The sequence below is a fragment of the Ranitomeya variabilis genome, chromosome 6 (genome assembly GCF_051348905.1).
Source record: "Ranitomeya variabilis isolate aRanVar5 chromosome 6, aRanVar5.hap1, whole genome shotgun sequence".
Classification (NCBI taxonomy): Eukaryota; Metazoa; Chordata; class Amphibia; order Anura; family Dendrobatidae; genus Ranitomeya; species Ranitomeya variabilis.
In genome coordinates this window covers 477,294,747-477,314,642 of record NC_135237.1, presented here as the reverse complement: position 1 = coordinate 477,314,642, position 19,896 = coordinate 477,294,747, and the positions used below count along the sequence as shown (strand labels likewise).

Genomic DNA, 19,896 nt, shown 5'->3' with positions numbered 1-19,896 from the left:
ATAATAATAATATATAATTTCTAGTGATGAGCGAATATACTCGTTACTCGAGATTTCTCGAGCATGCTCGGGGGTCCTCCGAGTATTTTTTAGTGCTCGGAGATTTAGTATTTCTTGCCGCAGATGAATGATTTACATCTGTTAGCCTGCATAAGTACATGTGGGGATTCCCTAGCAACCAGGCAACCCCCGTATGTACTTATGCTGGCTAACAGATGTAAATCATTCAGCTGCGGCAAGAAAAACTAAATCTCCGAGCACTAAAAAATACTTGGAGGACCCCCGAGCATGCTCGAGAAATCTCGAGTAACGAGTATATTCGCTCATCACTAATCATTTCACAACTTCCCAAATATAATAAACTTGGACCTTTTAGTGTCTTTCATATGGCAGAAAAGGGTGTGTAGACTTGTCCCCAATGATCATAAAAAATGTGAAAAACAGACATACCGTATATTTCCTTTATTTTCCAGCCAGTATAAACTGACACATCAAAAAATATACCACTGCCTACTATAGCAGCTGCATCATTACAATGCCTTCCTTTTTAATTGTAGTATACATAATGCTGACCAAGGGAGAGAGTAGGCATTGCCATTTCTCTGGAGACTCAGTAAGCTCTGCTATGCATGCAGGAGGCTGAATTTGCCCTGTAAATGGGGCTAATATGGCTGCCAGATTTACAGGTGAAATCAGATAAATTATTTAAATGTAAAAATACCCATAAAGGTTTTATGAAAAATAGATAAAAAAAAGCAGAAAAAAAATGCTTCCACTGTTACTAGAGCCGCCGCCATCGAAAAGATATATCATATGTCTGATTTATGAAAAAAATGTTATGGAGAGGGAAATATATTTTAGAATGTATCTTAGTGGTCCTTTGGGATTAATTTTTTTCAAAATTATACAGCTCTTTAAAACACATTTATGAAAAAAAAAACTAAAATGTGTGTTACTGATATTTGTTTTTTTTTTCCTAAATCTAAAATATTCCACACTCTTTTGCAGGCATTACTTGATAATACAACTACCAATGTTAATCTAGAAGGTGATCTGGGAAACACACCAATTATGCAAGCATGCTACAAGGAAAATCCAGAAGCTTTATTAATGCTGGTAAGTTTACAGATTATGTTGCATCAATAAATCTATTTGCTGATTTTTGTAAATTAGGGTGTAGAACGATTATAGAGCCTCTTAGTGAGGATTACTCCCAGAGCAGCTCTACTCAATGGGTGACAAGACACATTAATATTTAACAGAACAATTAAACTTAGCAAGCACACATAAATTATTCAGAACGGTACACCTAGCTGTAATAAGTGATAACAATCAGTAGCTATAAAATGGTGTTTTTATCTGTGAGGACAATAAATTATATTGAGTTGTATGGAGACAATGTGGCTGGCCCCTACAGTATATAGACTTTCTCTAGTAGGGAATATAGATGTGAAAGAACTGCTTATACCAGTCTAATATGTTCACGAACTGCCCTGCCTTTTTATGTTCTGTAGCTTGCTATCCACGCTTCATTCAGCATTTTTCCAACACTATAAGAACTGAAATAAAAATTTCGGAGCATGAATTGTTCTGGTCATTGTCTAATTTCTTTCCTATAGTGATGAGAGGATTGTTTGGGATTCAAATTCGCTAGTTACGCCAAACTAATACTCACCTCACCACTCACGTTTTTGGGTGCCCCACAGCTTGCTTTCGGGCATCCATTCTTCTTTCTGCCATCCGTTCCACATCTCTGTCCTTTTAAACATAAACTGGTGGAGGCCGACCAGAGCATCTATGATAAAAATGAAGACTGTGGCTTGCAAACATGAAACTAAGTGCAGATTACTTAGATTAGTAGCACCGTTCCAGCGCTGTAATAAAAAAACATGCTGGAGTGGTGTTTTGATCCCTTTTTAACATATGACATACAGTATATTTGTTATAAGTCGTGTACTTGATTTTGATGCGGGCTCAGATGCTGAGCCACATCTTTCCCCACATATGACACCTGATTTACTCATGTGCCTTTAAGAGCTGCGGGTGGCTCGACGCTCCACCCACGTCTGTTAACCACTTAGCTCGCGGCCGGCGTTCATAGCAAATATCTGCTATGGAGCAGTCATTTCTGCTATACCATAGCAATGCTGAAGCACTGCTATGTAGAGCACAAGCGTTTGGACAATTGCAGGTTCAAGCCTTTTAAGTGGACTATTACATACAGTAAGCAGGGAGAAAAAAAGTTTTTTAAAATGTGAAAAAACTCCCACAAGTTCAAATCACCTCATTTTGCCCTGTTCAAAATAAAACAATAAAACAAATACACATATTTGGTATTGTTGCATTCGTAAATATCTGATCGATCAAAATATACAGTAAGTTAATCAGATCAGAAAATAACATAACGAGAAAAAAAAAACCAAAATGCCAAAATTATGCTTTTTTCTCCACCACAACGTTGCAATAAAATGCAATAGGCAGGGCCGGCGTCAGCAGCCGGCGTACCTGTGCAAGTGCCAGGGCCCTGAGCAGGTGGGGGGCCCACTTGCCTTTGGTGACACCTGCGCCCTATGGGGGCCCGGTGTCTGTGCTAGTGCAGACACCCGCGAGTGGGCCCCTCCGCTTGATCAGGGTCCCGGCACTTGTGATACTTACCTCTACCAGCTCCACCACTGCGGAGTTTGATGACTGTGACGTTCAGGTAAGAGGGCGCGATGACGTCACGTCTGTGCGCCCTCTGCCTTAGCAGTCACAGTTCAGAGAGCTGGAAGATGACAATGCTGAGGAGTCCGGAGCAGAGAAGCAGCCAGCGATGAGAGGTGAGTATTTTTTTTTATATTTGGAGCATTATATATGGGGACCATCATACACTGGAGCATCATATATGGGGCCCATCATGTATGTTGCTCATTATACACTGGAGCATCATATATGGAGCCCACTATACACTGGAGCATCATATATGGGCCCATTATATACTGTATGGAGAATTATGTGAGGCTTATTATACTATATGGACCATTATTTGGGGCTCATTACACTGTATGGAGCAATATATGGGGCCCATTATACAGTATGGAGTAATACATGGGGCTCATTATACTGTATGGAGCAATATATGGGTCCTATTATATACTGTATGGAGAAATATATGGGGCTCATTATTCTGTATGGTGCAATATATGTGATTCATTATACTGTATGGAGCACTATATGATATGAGGTCTATTATTCTGTATGGATAAATATACGGGGCTCATTATTCTGTATCGAGCATTATATTGGGCCTATTATTCTGAATGGAGCAATATATGTGGCTCATTGTACTGTATGGAGCATTATATGTGACTCATTATACTGTATGGAGCATTGCATGGGGTCCATTATTTTGTATGGAGCAATATATGTTGCTCATTATTCTGTATGGAGCAATATGTGGGGCTCATTATGTATGGAGCATTATGTGGTGCCCATAATACTGTATGGAGCAATATATGGGGCACTTTATTCTGTATGGAGCACTATGCGGTGCCCATAATATTGTAAGGAGCAATATATGGGGCACATTATTCTGCATGGAGCATTATGTGATGCCCATAATACTGTATGGAGGACTATACTTTCCGGTTTCTGATGTATTGAAGAATTTACAATAGATATCACTCATGTAATGTAAGAAGTAAAATCTTTGGCAATGTACTATACCTATATTTCTCTGCTGTAACTGTGCATTATGAATTGTGGTATGTGTTAAAGGGGCCCACTGAGACTCTTTCGCCCGGGGCCCACGAAAACCTGGAGCCGACCCTGCCAATAAAACGTGATCAAAACATTGCATCAATAAAAATGTCAAGTCATGGCACAAAAAATAAGCCCTCACCCAGTCCCTGATTACAAAAAATGAAAAGGGTAAGGGTCTCAGAAAATGATGACAAACACGAAAAAAAAATTTCATACAAATTTCGGAATTTTTTTTTTCACTATTTAACTCCTTTACCCCCGATCGTAGTTTGCACGTTAATGAGCAGGCCAATTTTTACAATTCTGACTACTGTCCCTTTATGAGGTAATAACTCTGGAACGCTTCAACGGATCCCAGTAATTTTGACATAATGTGCTTTATGACAGTGGTAAAATTTCTTTGGTATGACTTGTGTTTATTTGTGAAAAAAATGGAAATTTGGTGAAAATGAGGTGCCAGAACAACAGAAATCCCCTATATGTAAACTCATTTTTCAAACTACACTCCCCAATAAATTCATCTAGTTGTCCAGTGATCATATTGACACCACATGTGCCTCGCAGAATTTTATAACATTGAGCGATGAAAAAAGAATAAATTACATTTTTACCATGAAAATGTTGTTTTAGCCCCAAGTTTTTAATTTTTCTAAGAACTTATAGGATTTTTTTTACAACAAACTAAGGTCCATTTTTCACTACATGTAATCAGGAAATATTTTTCAGGCACAGAGCAAAGCTCAGAAGGCAAGGAGCGCCAGATTTTACTGTTATGGTTTGCAGGTGCCATGATCAACTGGGAGAGCCCATGAGGTGCCAGAACAGCAGAACCCTCCCCATAAGTGACTTCAATTTACAAACTACACCTCTCAATGAATATAGGGATGCTGTGATCATATGAAGAAAAAATGACTACATTTTTACATCCAAAATTTTGTCTTAGCACCAGATATTACATTTTCACACAAGATGTGGGTAAAAATGACACAACAATTTGTCCCACAATTTCTACTGAACGTGGCAATACCTCATATGTGGCTGTGCAGTACTACTTAGCCATATGGAGAGACACGGGATGAACGTTGCGCTATTTGCCTCCTAGAGCGCAGATTTTCCTAGAGCAGTTTGAGGGCTCCATATACAGAGCCACTATTTGCTAGAAGAACAGAACCGCCTCTCAAGTGACCCCATTTTGGAAATTATACCCCTTTGAGAATTTATCTATAGGTGTAGTGTCAATTTTGATTCCATGGTTATTTTCCAGAAGCAAGCAGCAATGAATGTTGCAAACTGCCGTTGTAGTGACCAGTACATTATGCCCAGCCCGTGCTACTGGATACATGCACCCATAAGTTAGGCGGGCTCTCATCACTTCAGAAATGCCAAACATGTGGTTGCTGAAAGTGGTTTAGGTTCACTGTGTGGATCAGAAGGGAGGAGGGCATTTGAATTTGGAGCACAGAATTTGCTGAATTTCTTTTGGCGGGTGAGGAGCCCTTTCACTATTCCAGTGCCTTTGTGCTACCAGTAACATGGAAGCCCACTACATTTCCGTTAACAGATGACTAGTGTTGAGCGATACCGTCCGATACTTGAAAGTATCGGTATCGGATAGTATCGGCCGATACCCGAAAAGTATCGGATATCGCCGATACGATACCCGATACCAATACAAGTCAATGGGACACCAAGTATCGGAAGGTATCCTGATGGTTCCCAGGGTCTGAAGGAGAGGAAACTCCCCTTCAGGCCCTGGGATCCATATTAATGTGTAAAATAAAGAATAAAAATAAAAAATATTGATATACTCACCTCTCCGACGCAGCCTGGACCTTACCGCTGTAACCGGCAGCTTCCGTTCCTAAGAATGAGCTCTTGAAAGACCTTAGATGACGTCACGGCTTGTGATTGGTCGCGTTGCGGTCACGTGACCGCTCCGTGACCAATCACAGGCCGCGAAGTCATCTAAGGACTTTCAAGCGCTCATTCTTATGAACGGAGGCTGGCGGTTACAACCAGGGCGCGTCAGAGGGTGAGTATATCACTATTTTTTATTTTTATTCTTTATTTTACACATTAATATCGATCCCGATACCGATTCCCGATACCACAAAAGTATCGGATCTCGGTATCGGAATTCCGATACAGCAAATATCGGCCGATACCCGATACTTGCGGTATCGGAATGCTCAACACTACAGATGACAGACCTGATTGAGGGCTTGCTTTTTTTGTGGATTTAGTTGAAGCTTTTATTGGGAACATTTTACATAACGTTAGGGATCACAGTTATCTGGCGCTCTATGCTGAGTACTTACTTTGGGGTTTGCATCTAAATCTCTCAGTAACATGACTCAGATGAAACCCCGAGGGATCCATTCACTATAATGAGGCAGCAGAGTTACTCTAGACTATGTCTGGCCTCTGTTCAGTGGTGTACTTCTTTTCAAAAGTGCAAAAAACTGTGGCCGACAGCACTTTTATGCAATCCTAAAAAGACGGACACTGCCAGATCACAGGTAAGATGGCGTCCACGGTGCCTCCATCTACCTCATTATAGGGAATACTCCGCTAGAGATTTCGTCTGAATCACAAATTTCAGAGATTTACATGGAAATCCCAGTGTAAGCGCTTAGCACAAAGCACAGGATAAATGTGTGCGATCTTTCGGAGGTAGAATGAAAAAAATCAGCAGGTGAAAAATTGGTTTCTTTTTTTTTTTACGCCATTCCTCATGCGGTATAAGTGATTATACGACTTTATTCTTCGGGTCGGTGAGATTACAGCGATACCAAGATTTATATTGGGATTTTATGTCTGGCTGCTGTCACACACTAAAAGACGCTTTTTATTGCAAAAACTAGTTTTTGTATCACCATATTTTGAGAGCTATAATTTTTCCATAAATGGGCCGACAGAGTAATGTGATGGCTTGTTTTTTACAGGATGAGTTGACGTTTTTATTGGTACAATTTTCAGGCACATGACAGTTTTTTTGATCGCTTTCTATTCTGATTTTTGGGAGACAGAATGAACAAAAATCAGCAATTCAGGATTTTTTTTGTTGGGGGGGTTATGCCGTTCCATGTGTGGTAAAATTGATAAGGCAGTTTGACACCTCATTTATATAATTTTTTTATGTTTTGGCGCTTTTACACAATAAAAACTTTTATAGAAAAAATTATTATTTTTGCATCGCTTTATTCTGAGAGCTATAACTTTCATTTATCCGCTGATGGAGCTGTATGGTAGCTTGTTTGGGACAAGATGACATTTTCAACTGTACCATGTTTATTTAGGCTACGTTCACATTAGCGTTGTGCGACGCAGCGTCGGGCGCCGCTGCGTCGCCGCATGCGTCATGCACCCCTATATGTAACATGGGGGCGCATGGACATGCGTTGCATTTGCGTTTTGTGACGCATGCGTCGCTGCGGCGCACGCGTCAGGGCGCACAGGACGCAGCAAGTTGCATTTTTTGTGCGTCCAAAATCAAGCAAAAAAAGGACGCATGCGTTGAGCATGCGTTCACATTTGCGTTGTGCGTTGCGTCGCCGACGCTGCGGCGCACAACGCAAATGTGAACATAGCCTTATATCCGTCTTTTTGATTGCATTTTATTCCACTTTTTGTTTGGCGGTATGATAGTAAAGCATTGTTTTTTGTCTTTTTTTATTTTTTTTACAGTATTCACAACAGGGGTTCACTATTGGGACAGTTTTATAGGTCATGTTGTTGCGGATGCGGCGATACCAAATATGTGTACTTTTATTATTTATATTTTTTATACAAATATTTATAGATACAATATCTTTTTATTTTTTTATTTTTTATATTTTTACAATTATTTAAATAGTTTGTTTACTTTTTTACTTTGTCCCACTATGAGACCATCAATTTTTACAAGCTGATTGCTTGTATAGTATGGGGATGCAGCAGCTCTGCACTGACAGGGAGCGTTGCTGACAGGGAACATTGCTGATCAATGATCAGTGATCATGCATTGCGCATGATCAAGCAACCTCCCTAGCTCTGGTGACCTGGATAGCATCATGACGACATCGGGTCACCATGGCAACAATTGGGATCCCGTGTCACGCCGTGAGGTCTCTGATCCAAAAGAAAAGGGTCTGTCATCCCTCTGTCGGCTCTCAGAATGCTGTGATCACGTTTGATCACAGCCTTCAGGGGTTAAAGTGCATTTAGCACTGGGTGTCGGCCGTCAGAATGAGCTGACACCCCATGGCGATCGCCTGCACACCACCAGTGTGCAGGCGATCGCAATGATGTAATAATCTGTCCATGGTCATATAGGCCCAGGGCACAAGGACGGATTATTACGTCAGATGTCAGAAAGGAAGGGGTTAAATAAAACATAAACTATACATGCTTGGTATCTGCTGTAGATAAGCCCCTGATCTGACCTGCAAGTGAAGAAAAATAAGTTATATTATACTCACCCGGTCCTGTGCGGTCCAGTCCGATGTCTGTCGCAGGTCCGGGTCCAGCGCTTCTTCATCACTCCCCGGCATCGGTGCTCCTGCGCAGGTGTTCTTATCTGCTCTGTTGAGGGCAGAGTAAAATACTGCAGTGCACAGGTGCTGGGAAAGGTCAGAGAGGCCCGGCACCTGCGCACTGCAGTACTTTGCTCTGCCCTCAACAGAGCAGAGAAGTACACCTGCGCAGGAGCACTGATGCCGGGGAGCGAAGTAGAAGCAGGAGGGCGGCATCGCAAGAAGATGGGAGGTGCCAGACCTGGACCTGCGACACCCATCGGACTGGACCGCCCCCCGGGTGAGTATAATATAACTTATTTTTCTTCACTTGCAGGTCGGATCAAGGGCTTATCTACAGCATCATAGAATGCTGTAGATAAGCCCTGAAAGGCAGTGGCCGCATCTTATAGCAGCAATATCTGCTGACAGGTTCCCTTTAAGGCATCTCTGCTACCAGAGACAGATTATACTTTGCATCCAGCAGAGATTATGCTTTCTGACTGTATAGTAACCACTTATTGGGTGATTTATTTATCTTTCAACACCATTTTGTTTTTGTCTTAAAGTTGAATCATGGTGCAAAGTTGTGCAAGAGAAACAAGATAGGATGCTTCCCGATACATATGTCTGTTTTTACTGGGTCATTAAAATGCATGGAGCTGGTTCTAAAGAAAGGTATCATTCATTAGCATTATCATTATTACTTAAAATTATGTATTTATAAACCATCATATATTCACATTTTAACAACTTTTATTTTAGGTGAAGAATTTGGATTTAGCATCGAAGATCACATCAATTTCACAGATAATGAAAAAAGCAGTCCACTGCATGTGGCAGTACAAAATGGGCGTTTGGAAGTTGTGAAAGCATGCATTGGATATGGAGCAAAAATTGACCGTAAACAGGTAGTTGCTATTTAACCAGATTATAATTTCTGACACATTGTGAATTAGGACTGAAAGGAATGACTGGAACAAAGATAGCGTGATATGGTAGCCATGGGTGAGGTACTTGTCTCTTGTGCGGCGTCAAGTTACATGATATTGGGGGATCCTCTCTGGGTGTGTGGACTTGTGCTGTGAGGGCACTGCATCTATGCAGGCTGCATGTCACCAATGACACTGGTTTTTTAGAACCAGATGTTTCTCAGTTCTACGAGGGAGACCACCTTTTAAAAATAAACTTTTTATTGAAGGGGAACTTTGTAATTTATACAATAGATAGCAGATACAAAATCTCATAATCTTTTCCTTTACAGCTTGAAGCATTTTCCAAACAGTTTCCTTTCTTCTTTCCTCTATTGTTCTCTATCTTCACCTTTCCTCTTTTATCTCTCTACTTGTCCTCTGTTTTCTCACTACTTCACCACAACCAAGCCCTGCATAGTAATAGTCATATACTCGTCTCGCGGTTCTGATTCTTCCTTACCCTAATGGTGCCAGTATGGCCGGTACTTATAATGCTGATGCTATGGAACTCCCACTGGGACACTTTATTAAACTCACATACTCAGTTGTGTCTAGACCTGTCACTTTCAAGAATTATAAACTATGGGACTTGCAGCTAGGAGGCCTTTCTCAGGAACCATCTCCAGTAGATCACTCTGTCTTTTAGTCACTTGTGCTCTGGATCCCGCTATCTCTTTTTTTCTGTCTACTCTCTCCTCAGGTACAGCCTAGAATGCGGAACTGCTCACATTGGACCTTAGGTCCACTTGCTATGTACTTCAGGCCCTATCTGCATCACTAACAGGAAGTTTTCTCTGATCTTGCTACACAGCCACTTCCTCTCTCCCTCTGGGCTAGACACAACTCTTAACTGTCACTGTCCCTGTCAACTACCTGTTGCTGGGCAGAATACAGCTTAATGACTAACAATGCAAATCAGTACACATACAAACATCATTAACATATAACACTATTCACATTACATAGCCCAACATTATACTTGTTTCTTCAAAGGGAGAACATGGGAAACATGTCCATCTCCTTAGGCCGGGGTCACACTTGTGAGTTCAATGCGAGGAACTCACATCAATACCCAGCACTGCCACCAGCACTCAGGACTGGAGTGTGCAGCTGCATAGAAATACATGCAGCCGCACACTCAGGTCCGAGTGTCGGTGGCAGTGCAGGGTATTAATGTGAGTTCATTGAATTGGCAAGTGTGACCCCACCCTTACACAAACATTATACCCTTGTCCAGACTTCAACCATGGACTCCAATGCTGCAAAGCAACAGCGCTAATCACTAATCAAAGAGCCCTGTCTATGCAAGTAAACCTTTGTGGCTACAAAACGCCCATAGAATGTCAGAGAAATTAAGTTTGATCCATTATGCAAAAAATCATGTCTGGGTAAGCCAATCCTAATAGTGTGCCAGCTCTCCACAGCAGATCTTATCAAATGCCTCCGGCTTAGCTTTAACTAGTGGCAGTAGAGCTACTTTAAGTTATTGTTTTAGGCAGTGAAATTCAATGCATGTACTGTGCATTCCCAGCTCGACATATGTACAGTACTCTCATTGTTGTGGGCTATTTCCACTTTCACTTACAGTTCATTCAGCATCTCCATATGCATTATGACCAGAAGAGTCTGCATTACTTAGGCTTACAGTGCCTGCAGCAGGTTTACCGCCAAAGTGAATGACGTAGTGAAGCAGTAAATAGCCAAGGAAAAAGGCATTATGTAGGGTTTACTGTAGAGTGCTGGAGTATTATACCAGATAACTTAGATAATGGATCAAAGTTAATTTTCTTTGAAACTCTAAGATGGCAATTTATCAATGTGTTTGGTGACTTTTGATGTTTTCACGCCAGATTTAACCAAGTCCTCCAAAATTAATGGAAGCTGAAGAGAAGTGCTGGCTTTAAAAGTGCTGGTGCTCTGTACACCAGAAGTGCTACCCCAGTCTCTAAATGGAGTAGCATTTCTAGTGATGCACATGGAGGAGCATATCACTGAGAAGATGCACCAAATTCATTGTGTCACAAGCACCTTTGAATGAATTTGGCCCATTTTATTCCAGCAAGTCATTCATTAATGATGATGTGGAGAAAGCCAGTCTTAATGATTCGGCTACCAAGTATATTCGAGACCACAAAGGTAAGTTTGTGTTTTAGTGATGATAAAACTCATGACAGATTCTCTTTAAAGTCACCTCAGATCGTCATGTAGTTGTCACTTCTCTATGTGTTGATAAAAACGTAACTTGTACTTTTCTTTTGTAGATCGATAACGCCACTCCTCTTCATTTTGCTGCCACTCAAGGAGCAACTGAAATTGTGAAATTCATGGTGTCCTCATACACCGGAGAAAACAACATTTTGGACTTGCCAGATGGAAATAAAGAAACTCCACTTCATAAGTAAGTAAGCTTACATGAAAACTATTTTATAGTAGGGTTTTACAGTCTGTAAAAGTATATACTATAATAATCTAGTCAGTTATCTTAAGAAAATAAGCTAATTACTCTTCTGGTAAGTTAATCAAATGAATTGTCGCAGATGCCTCTTTTTATTAGTTCCTGTGGGGTGTTTTCATTGTAAGGTAAAATTTGATGACAATTCACCTGGGAGTGGATGACACTGGAGCTTACAATGATGAGGAATTATATGTAGCTTGGAGTCATAAATGTTCAGATGATGAAGAGATAATAAAATTAATAATGGCCAATCCTTTTAAAATTGCATACACATGAGCAAAAAGCTATTTGTCAGAAAACCTAAGTCATGAACTTTTTTGGGTGTCTTTTCTTCTGCTACAGTATTTTGTGTGAACCTGGAAAATGGCTGGAGAGGTGAGAGGCAGTCTGGCGTTTGGCCGGCCTAATGAAGCTCAATAGGCGCTGGTTGAAAGACTCCTTAAAAATGTTTTTTTCTGCTGTTGATTAAAAAAAACACCTTAAGTGCTCGCTCATATGAGCAAATATATTACACAGAGCTTTCTAATGTTTTATCAGATCCCTCACTGACCTACCCCTAGTTTACATAATGACTCGTATATAAAATTAATATTAATAACCTACAGGCAGGCAGGCGCCTGCACCTGCGCTGCAGCATGAACGCATCTATAATGTGTATTTAATTATTGTTTTTGATGGCATACATAAATTAAGAAAAAAATTCAGTCTTAAAAATGGCGACAGCCATGCCTGCACAGTAGCAGCTATTAGCGATCCGATAGCTGTTTCTGCGCAAGCGGCACCATCTTACTAGAGGAAAAAAAATTGCTTGCTCCAAGATGCTGCCAGCGCCTGTGCATCTTGCTAGAGAAAAAAGATTGTCTCCACTAAAATGGTGTTAGTTGCGCCTACGCAGTAGCAGCTATTGGCAATCCGATAGCTGCTACTGCGCAAGCGGACCCATCTTGCTAGAGAAAAAAAATTGCCTTCTCCAAGATAGCTGCTACTGCACAGGCACTGGCAGCTTCTTGCTAGAGAAAAAAATATTGTATCCACTAAGATGGTGTTGGCTGTGCCTGCTGATAGACGCTGCTGCACAGGCGCCATTGGCACCATCTTGGAGGAGACAATTTTTTTTTCACTAGCAAGATGTAGCAGTAGCAGCTATCGAATCGCCGATAGCTGCTACTGCTCCGGCACCATTTTCAGACTGTTTATTTATTTATTTATATATACCATCAAAACAATAATTAAATGTACATTATAGATGTGATCATGCTGCCACCGAAGTCTGCTTACAGAAGGTGATTTATTTATTTTTTTAATTTTATTTAAATATATATAATATTCATTATGTAAAAAGGGGGGCAGGTCACTGATCATTCAGTGACCTGGCCGAAGCTAAACAGATGAATAGCTAAGCAGAGCACCAAATAAAGACCCCCACAGACCGCCTATGAGCATGAGCATATCATTAACTCAAAACTGAAAACAAAGATTAAACAACAACCACAAGACAGTTTTCATCAACCAAGGTTTCATTTTAATCAGTATAATGGGGCTGTCCTGCCACTGTCTGTTGGTTACTGTGCACAATCCTGCTGACAGATTCCCTATAAAACAAATTCCTAGCCAAAATGCAATATATGCAGTGCCTTGCGAAAGTATTCGGCCCCCTGGAGCTTTTCAACCTTTTCCCACATATCATGCTTCAAACATAAAGATACCAAATGTAAATTTTTGGCGAAGAGTCAAAAATAAATGGAACATAAATTGTGAAGCTGAACAAAAATGTATTGGTTATTTTACATTTTTGTGGAAATTCAAAAACTGAAAAGTGGGGCGTGCAAAATTATTCGGCCCCTTTAACTTAATACTTTGTTGTGCCACCTTTTGCTGTGATTACAGCTGCAAGTCGCTTGGGGTATGTCTCTATCAGTTTTGTACATCGAGAGACTGAAATTCTTGCCCATTCTTCCTTGGCAAACAGCTCGAGCTCAGTGAGGTTTGATGGAGATCGTTTGTGAACAGCAGTTTTCAGCTCTTTCCACAGATTCTCGATTGGATTGAGGTCTGGACTCTGACTTGGCCATTCTAACACCTGGATACATTTATTTGTGAACCATTCCATTGTAGATTTTGCTTTATGTTTGGGATCATTGTATTGTCGGAAGACAAATCTCCGTCTCAGTTTCAGGTCTTTTGCAGACTCCAACAGGGCTTCTTCAAGAATGGTCCTGTATTTGGCTCCATCCATCTTCCCATCAATTTTAACCTTCTTCCCTGCCCCTGCTGAATAAAAGCAGGCCCAAACCATGATGCTGCCACCACCATGTTTGACAGTGGGGATAATGTGTTCAGGCTGATAAGCTGTGTTGCCTTTACCCCAAACATATTGTTTGGCATTGTTGCCAAAAAGTTTGATTTTGGTTTCATGTGACCAGAGCACCTTCTTCCACATGTTTGGTGTGTCTCCCAGGTGGCTTGTTGCAAACTTTAAACAACACTTTTTATGGATATCTTTGAGAAATGGCTTTTGTTCTTGCCACTCTTCCATAAAGGCCAGATTTGTGCAGTGTACGACTGATTCTTGTCCTATGGACAGACTATCCCACCTCAGCTGTAGATCTCTACAGTTCATCCAGAGTGATCATGGGCCTCTTGGCTGCATCTCTAATCAGTCTTCTCCTTGTTTAAGATGAAATTTTAGAGGGTCGGCCGGGTCTTGGTAGACTTGCAGTGGTATGATACTCCTTCCATTTCAATATGATCGCTTGCACAGTGCTCCTTGGGATGTTTAAAGTTTTGGAAATCATTTTGTATCCAAATTCGGCTTTATTCTTCTCCACAACAGTATCACAGACCTGCCTGTTGTGTTCCTTGATTTTCATGATGCTCTCTGTGCTTCAAACAGAACCCTGAGACTTTCACAGAGCAGGTGCATTTATACGGGGACTTGATTACACACAGGTGGATTATATTTATCATCATCAGGCATTTAGGACAACATTGGATCATTCAGAGATCCACAATGAACTTTTGGAGTGAGTTTGCTGCACTGAAAGTAAAAGGGCCGATTAATATTGCACGCCCCACTTTTAAGTTTTTGATTTTTCACAAAAATTTAAAATAACCAATACATTTCGTTTAACTTCACAATTGTGTTGCACTTGTTCCAAATTTACATTTGGTATCTTTATGTTTGAAGCATGATATGTAGGAAAAGGTTGAAAAGTTCCAAGGGGCTGAATATTTTCACAAGGCACTGTATGTGATCCTGAATCTGAAAGTTTCAAACTTAAAAAAAAACACTTTAGTAATTTGAACTATAGACGTCTGCTTTCTCTTAACATAAGAATAAGCTGCTCACTGCCATTTTGATATCAAGGAATAGCAACATTCAATATTATCTACTGACTCCAAATTAAGTCGTTGGCACAAAAGTGGCCTAAATTACAACAGAAATAAATAACCCAATAGTTCATGTGCACTAATATTGAAAAAGTAATAATTTATCTTTATGTAGTCATCTAATGACAAGATAGAGGTAATAAAAAACAAATCTACAGTGGATGAAAAAACATCAACATGGACCAATGGAGAGACGCGGGTGACGCTAGAAACGTCATTGAGCCATCATACCTTCTATTGTGCCATACATGATGCCGAACCCAAAAGTGATCTGGGTGACCGGTGTAAATCAAAATCACGCAATAGGCACCACATCAGTGATTGTATAGACATCCAATTTGGCATCGGGCCCCCCATAAATACTCTGTCCCTCTGTGCGGACATCACTCTTGAAGAAGGCAGTGCTGAAAGGTTTGAGGAGTCTAATGCAATAACAAAGACCTTGGAGCAACCAATTGGTGAGAGTTTGTAATAATTCTCCTGATCATGTGTGTAGATTACACATTAGTACATATATATATATATATATATATATATATATATATATATATATATATATATATATATATATATATATATATATATATATATACACAATCCAGTTTTGCTGTAATTCACAAAACGTTTGTTAAAAGCTCAATACATTTTGATATTTTGATCATATACTGTATAATACTTGTGCAGTTTAATTTAGTAAGGAGAAAGCTACCCAGATGTGTCTGCAGTCTAAGGACGGCATGTAATTAAATTAATCACTTTATGGTTTAAATGCTTATTATGCTGATTATGTCATCCTACTCACCATCTGCTTCCCTTGTCCACTCATTTAGTTACATATGGAGCAGTATCTCTAATAATTTTTTTCAATTCTGGAGTGTCAGGTACCGGATTAAAGACCTTTACTGTTTAACCCTAGAACGCATATTGGGAGCCTTTTAGGCCCGCATGCTTACATTTTTTCTATTATCTGCAAAATTACTTTAGTTAGAATTTTGAAACTCCAGGTATTCCTCAAGTATGTCGTTGTTGATAATATCCAGTTGTTCATATAATTTTTTTCATAGGCATTATGGTGTAACAATGCTTGTTTGGTGAGAACTACATCTGTATGAATTAGGGTCCTTTTAGGCCCCCGCTATTTTTATCATGTTCTCAGTAGTGTTTGTGTCCCCAGTTACTTTATTTGTACTCAGTAATGCTGGTGGAGGGGCCAGGGTGTGGATAATAACATGTGAGGATGTCATGTGATTTTTGGAGGGAGTGATAAGGCCATGATCACCTCAGATCCTTCGGAACACAGTAATGAGCTGTCTGGGGTCTGAAATAGTGGGATCTGGGATCTGGGGTCTGAAATAGTCAAAACTCTTGCTGTTCCAATAATCAATTCAGGTAGAAACATTACCATGGACAATTATTTCACCAATGTTGAACTAAGCAATTTTCTGCTTGCAAAAGCTATTACACTTGTTGGTACTATAAAGCAAAACAGACGAGAAATTCCAGAAGCACTGAAACACAATCGTCAGCGAGCACTTTATGAGAGTGTCTTTGGATTCAATAACAAAGCGACTTTGGTATCTTACAAGGCGAAGAAGGAGAAATCTGTAATTTTACTCAGTACCATGCATCACGATTGCAGTGTTGACAGCAATGACAAAAAATTGAAACCAGAAATCATCCTGCATTACAATACAACCAAAGGAGGTGTAGATAAAATGGATGAGATGGTGGGAGAATATTCGTGTAAGAGGCAAACAAAACGATGGCCTGTAGTACTATTTTCAAATATGCTTGATGTAGCAGCCCTAAATTCATTCATTATTTATACAGAAACTCATCTGGAATTTCATGCACAGGAGACGCATATTCTTGAAGGACCTTTGTCATGAACTTGTAATGCCTCACGTGATAGAGCGAAGCGACTTGAAATGCTTGCCAAAGCAAACTAAAGAAGCAATGAAACGGTGTGGCGTACAGTTTCAGATTATTCCAGAGCCAGGAGAAAGAAAACGAAAGCGTTGTTTCATGTGTCCAAGAAACATAGAGAGGAAAACTGAGCGATATTGTTCCACTTGTAAGGAAACTGTTTGCAAAGAACACACTTCTGAAAAAATAACATGTCAGAATTGTTTGGAAGACTAATATAATAGAAAAGAAAGTTAGAATAAAAATGTAGCTGCAGCTAGTTTGCTATAGATTTCTATGCGTTTTTGTGTGTTTTCATGTCTTTGTGTGAAATTTTGGAAAAAAAAGATTTTTATAATTAAAATTTTGCCCACTATTCATATTTTATTGAGCAATTTTGAAATAAACTTGTGAAAGTTATTTAACCCTAGAACGCATACCCATAGAAATCCACACATTCACGCACCTGGGGCCTTTTAGGCCTGTTTACAATTATCATAGAATAACTGAAATAAAAATACTTTTCAAAGTTTATTGCAAAGTAAGGATGCATTCCCACTAGTGCAGGGGTCCGCCAGGACGGGATTCCGTAATGGATCTGACCTCCTGGTGACCCCAGCTAAGGCTGGCGGACGCATACCTGGGGCCTCGCAGGCCTGCCAGGTTACTTGTTTTCTATTTTCTGTAAAATTACTTTAGTTAGAATTTTGAAACTCTAGGTATTCCTCAGGTATATAGTTGTTAGTAATTTCCAGTTGTTCATATATTTTTATGTTATAGGCATTTCGGTATAACAACCTTTTTTTGGAACTACCCCATATTCACGCACCTGGGGCCTTTTAGGCCTGTGTGCAAATAACACGGAATAACTCAAATAAAAATACTTTTCAAAATTTATTTTACAATTGCAAGGTAAGGATGCATTCCAACTAGCGCTGGGGTCTGCCAGGAGGGGATCCGTAATGGATCTGACCTCCTGGTGACCCCAGCTAAGGCTGGCGGATTCCGGCAGCCTTAGCTGGAGTTACCAGGAGGTCAGATCCATTATGGATCCCCTTCTGGCGAACCCCAGCGCTACTGGGAACACAGCCTAAGATGTGTATATTTCAAAACATAATTATGTGCATAAAACAACAAAAAAGTAAGTAAACGGGCACGCCAAATATAGGCATTCTATATGCAATTTTTTTATGAAAACATTTTTTGGTTGTAGCAAACTTGGTGCAGGAATATTTATTTGTAACTTTACATATTCCCCCAACAATTCTCGCATATTATTTTTTCGACTGAATGTTCCTTGCATACATTTTGTCCGCAAGTAGAACAGAAACGCTCCGATTTTCTTTCCTTCTTTGCTGGACAAATATAGCAGCGCTTTCTTTTTTTTTGTCTTTGCTCTGGATGTTCCAGAAAGCGTATTCCGCATCGGATCATTTCCTCCGTAATTTGCCTTGATAAGCATATCATGCTGCTTCTCTCCATCATAGTAGGCATCAAAAGTTCATAACAAAGTTCTGTCAAAAATAGATGTCTCTTGTCTTTCCTGTTGGCATGGAATTCTGGATTAGTTTGACAATAAACAATGTAGCTATTGAGGGCTGACACATCAAGGATATTGGAAAAGAGGGCAAGAGGCCGTTTAGTCTGCCTTTTGCACGAATACTCTCCAATCATTTCGTCCATCTTGTCGACACCTCCTTTTGTCTTATTATAATGCAGTATGATTTCAGGTTTTTTTTTCCTGTCATTGGTGTCAATACTTCCATCATGATGCATATTTTTTCCTGAATTGAAAATTGGTAGAGCAAGTGTTATTACTATGTCGGAACATAGGTCTTTCTGGACTGGAGCATCAGCTTCTTTGCCACAGTAAATCAGACCATTCATCCCATAATAGCTTGCTGAATCGCACATCTAGAAAATTTTTATGCCATACTTAGCTGGCGTACTGGGCATATACTGAATGAATTTGCAACGTCCCCTCAAGGCAAGAAGTTGCTCGTCCACTGTCACATTATCACTGGAATGGTAAAGCTTTGTACAGTTCTTGATAAAAAGATTCCAGATATAGCTAATAGGGGCTAATTTATCGGTTGCCAACCTCACAGGGCGAGTTCTCTTTTCATCAAAACGAAGGCATCTCCGAGTACCCTCAAATCTATTGATGGACATAGTAGCTTTGTAGTGTGGATCTGCAAATGGGTTCTGAAATAACTCTCTGATTGGAACATCGTATGATTTTGTCGACCCTGCCAGAAGAGTAAGGCCAATATAAGCATATAGTTCCTCTTTAGTTATATTTTTCCATGTTTTTTTTCTTCCTGACACGATACGTTTTCCTTCTACGTTAGTACACAAAACTACCTCATCTGCAATATCATCCGAAACAAATTTACAGAAAACATCACTTTTGGACATGAATTGGGGAATTCCGACAGCTCCTTGAGCAACTCTAATTATGTTATGTGATGGTGTACGTGCAGGAGCCGCAGCAGTACTGTTCCAAAAAATATTCGTTTTAGATGTTCTATTTGAACGTTCTGCTGGATCCACTACTTCTTCATCATCTGAAGAATCGCTGGACGATGAAGTTGATACATTAGCTGGTGGCATGTACTCATCAGACAAAGAAATGTCACTTTCTTCATCACTATTGAAAACAATCTCCTCGATTTCATGGTCAGTCAATCCCCTGGAAGTAGACTGTGCCATTGTAATTTTAGATGTCAGTAAACTAAAAAGAAAAAAAAATATTATAATCAGGCTTGTGCACTGTAAACAGTATGTGATAAGACTCTTTGTTAGGGTCCCAGCACGCCAAGCAATATAAAGCGGGTAAAGTGCAGCCCCCCTCCTCTTACCTTCAACAGATCACTTTCTTGTAGTGCAGTAGAAGCCTCTGGTTTTGGAGCTCAGAAAGTTTCTATTTCCAGACAAA

At 40.0% G+C, this 19,896-nt stretch overlaps 1 protein-coding gene across 1 annotated transcript in view; it reads left to right on the top strand.

The window, feature by feature from the left end:
* TRPA1 (transient receptor potential cation channel subfamily A member 1) overlaps positions 1-19,896 on the top strand; it is a 181,902-nt gene that overhangs the window by 65,280 nt on the left and 96,726 nt on the right. Inside the window, exons 4-7 of the mRNA XM_077270649.1 lie at positions 1,009-1,116; positions 8,804-8,912; positions 9,000-9,145; positions 11,470-11,606. Coding sequence (XP_077126764.1) covers positions 1,009-1,116; positions 8,804-8,912; positions 9,000-9,145; positions 11,470-11,606 — 500 coding nt within the window. The remainder of the gene's footprint in view (positions 1-1,008; positions 1,117-8,803; positions 8,913-8,999; positions 9,146-11,469; positions 11,607-19,896) is intronic.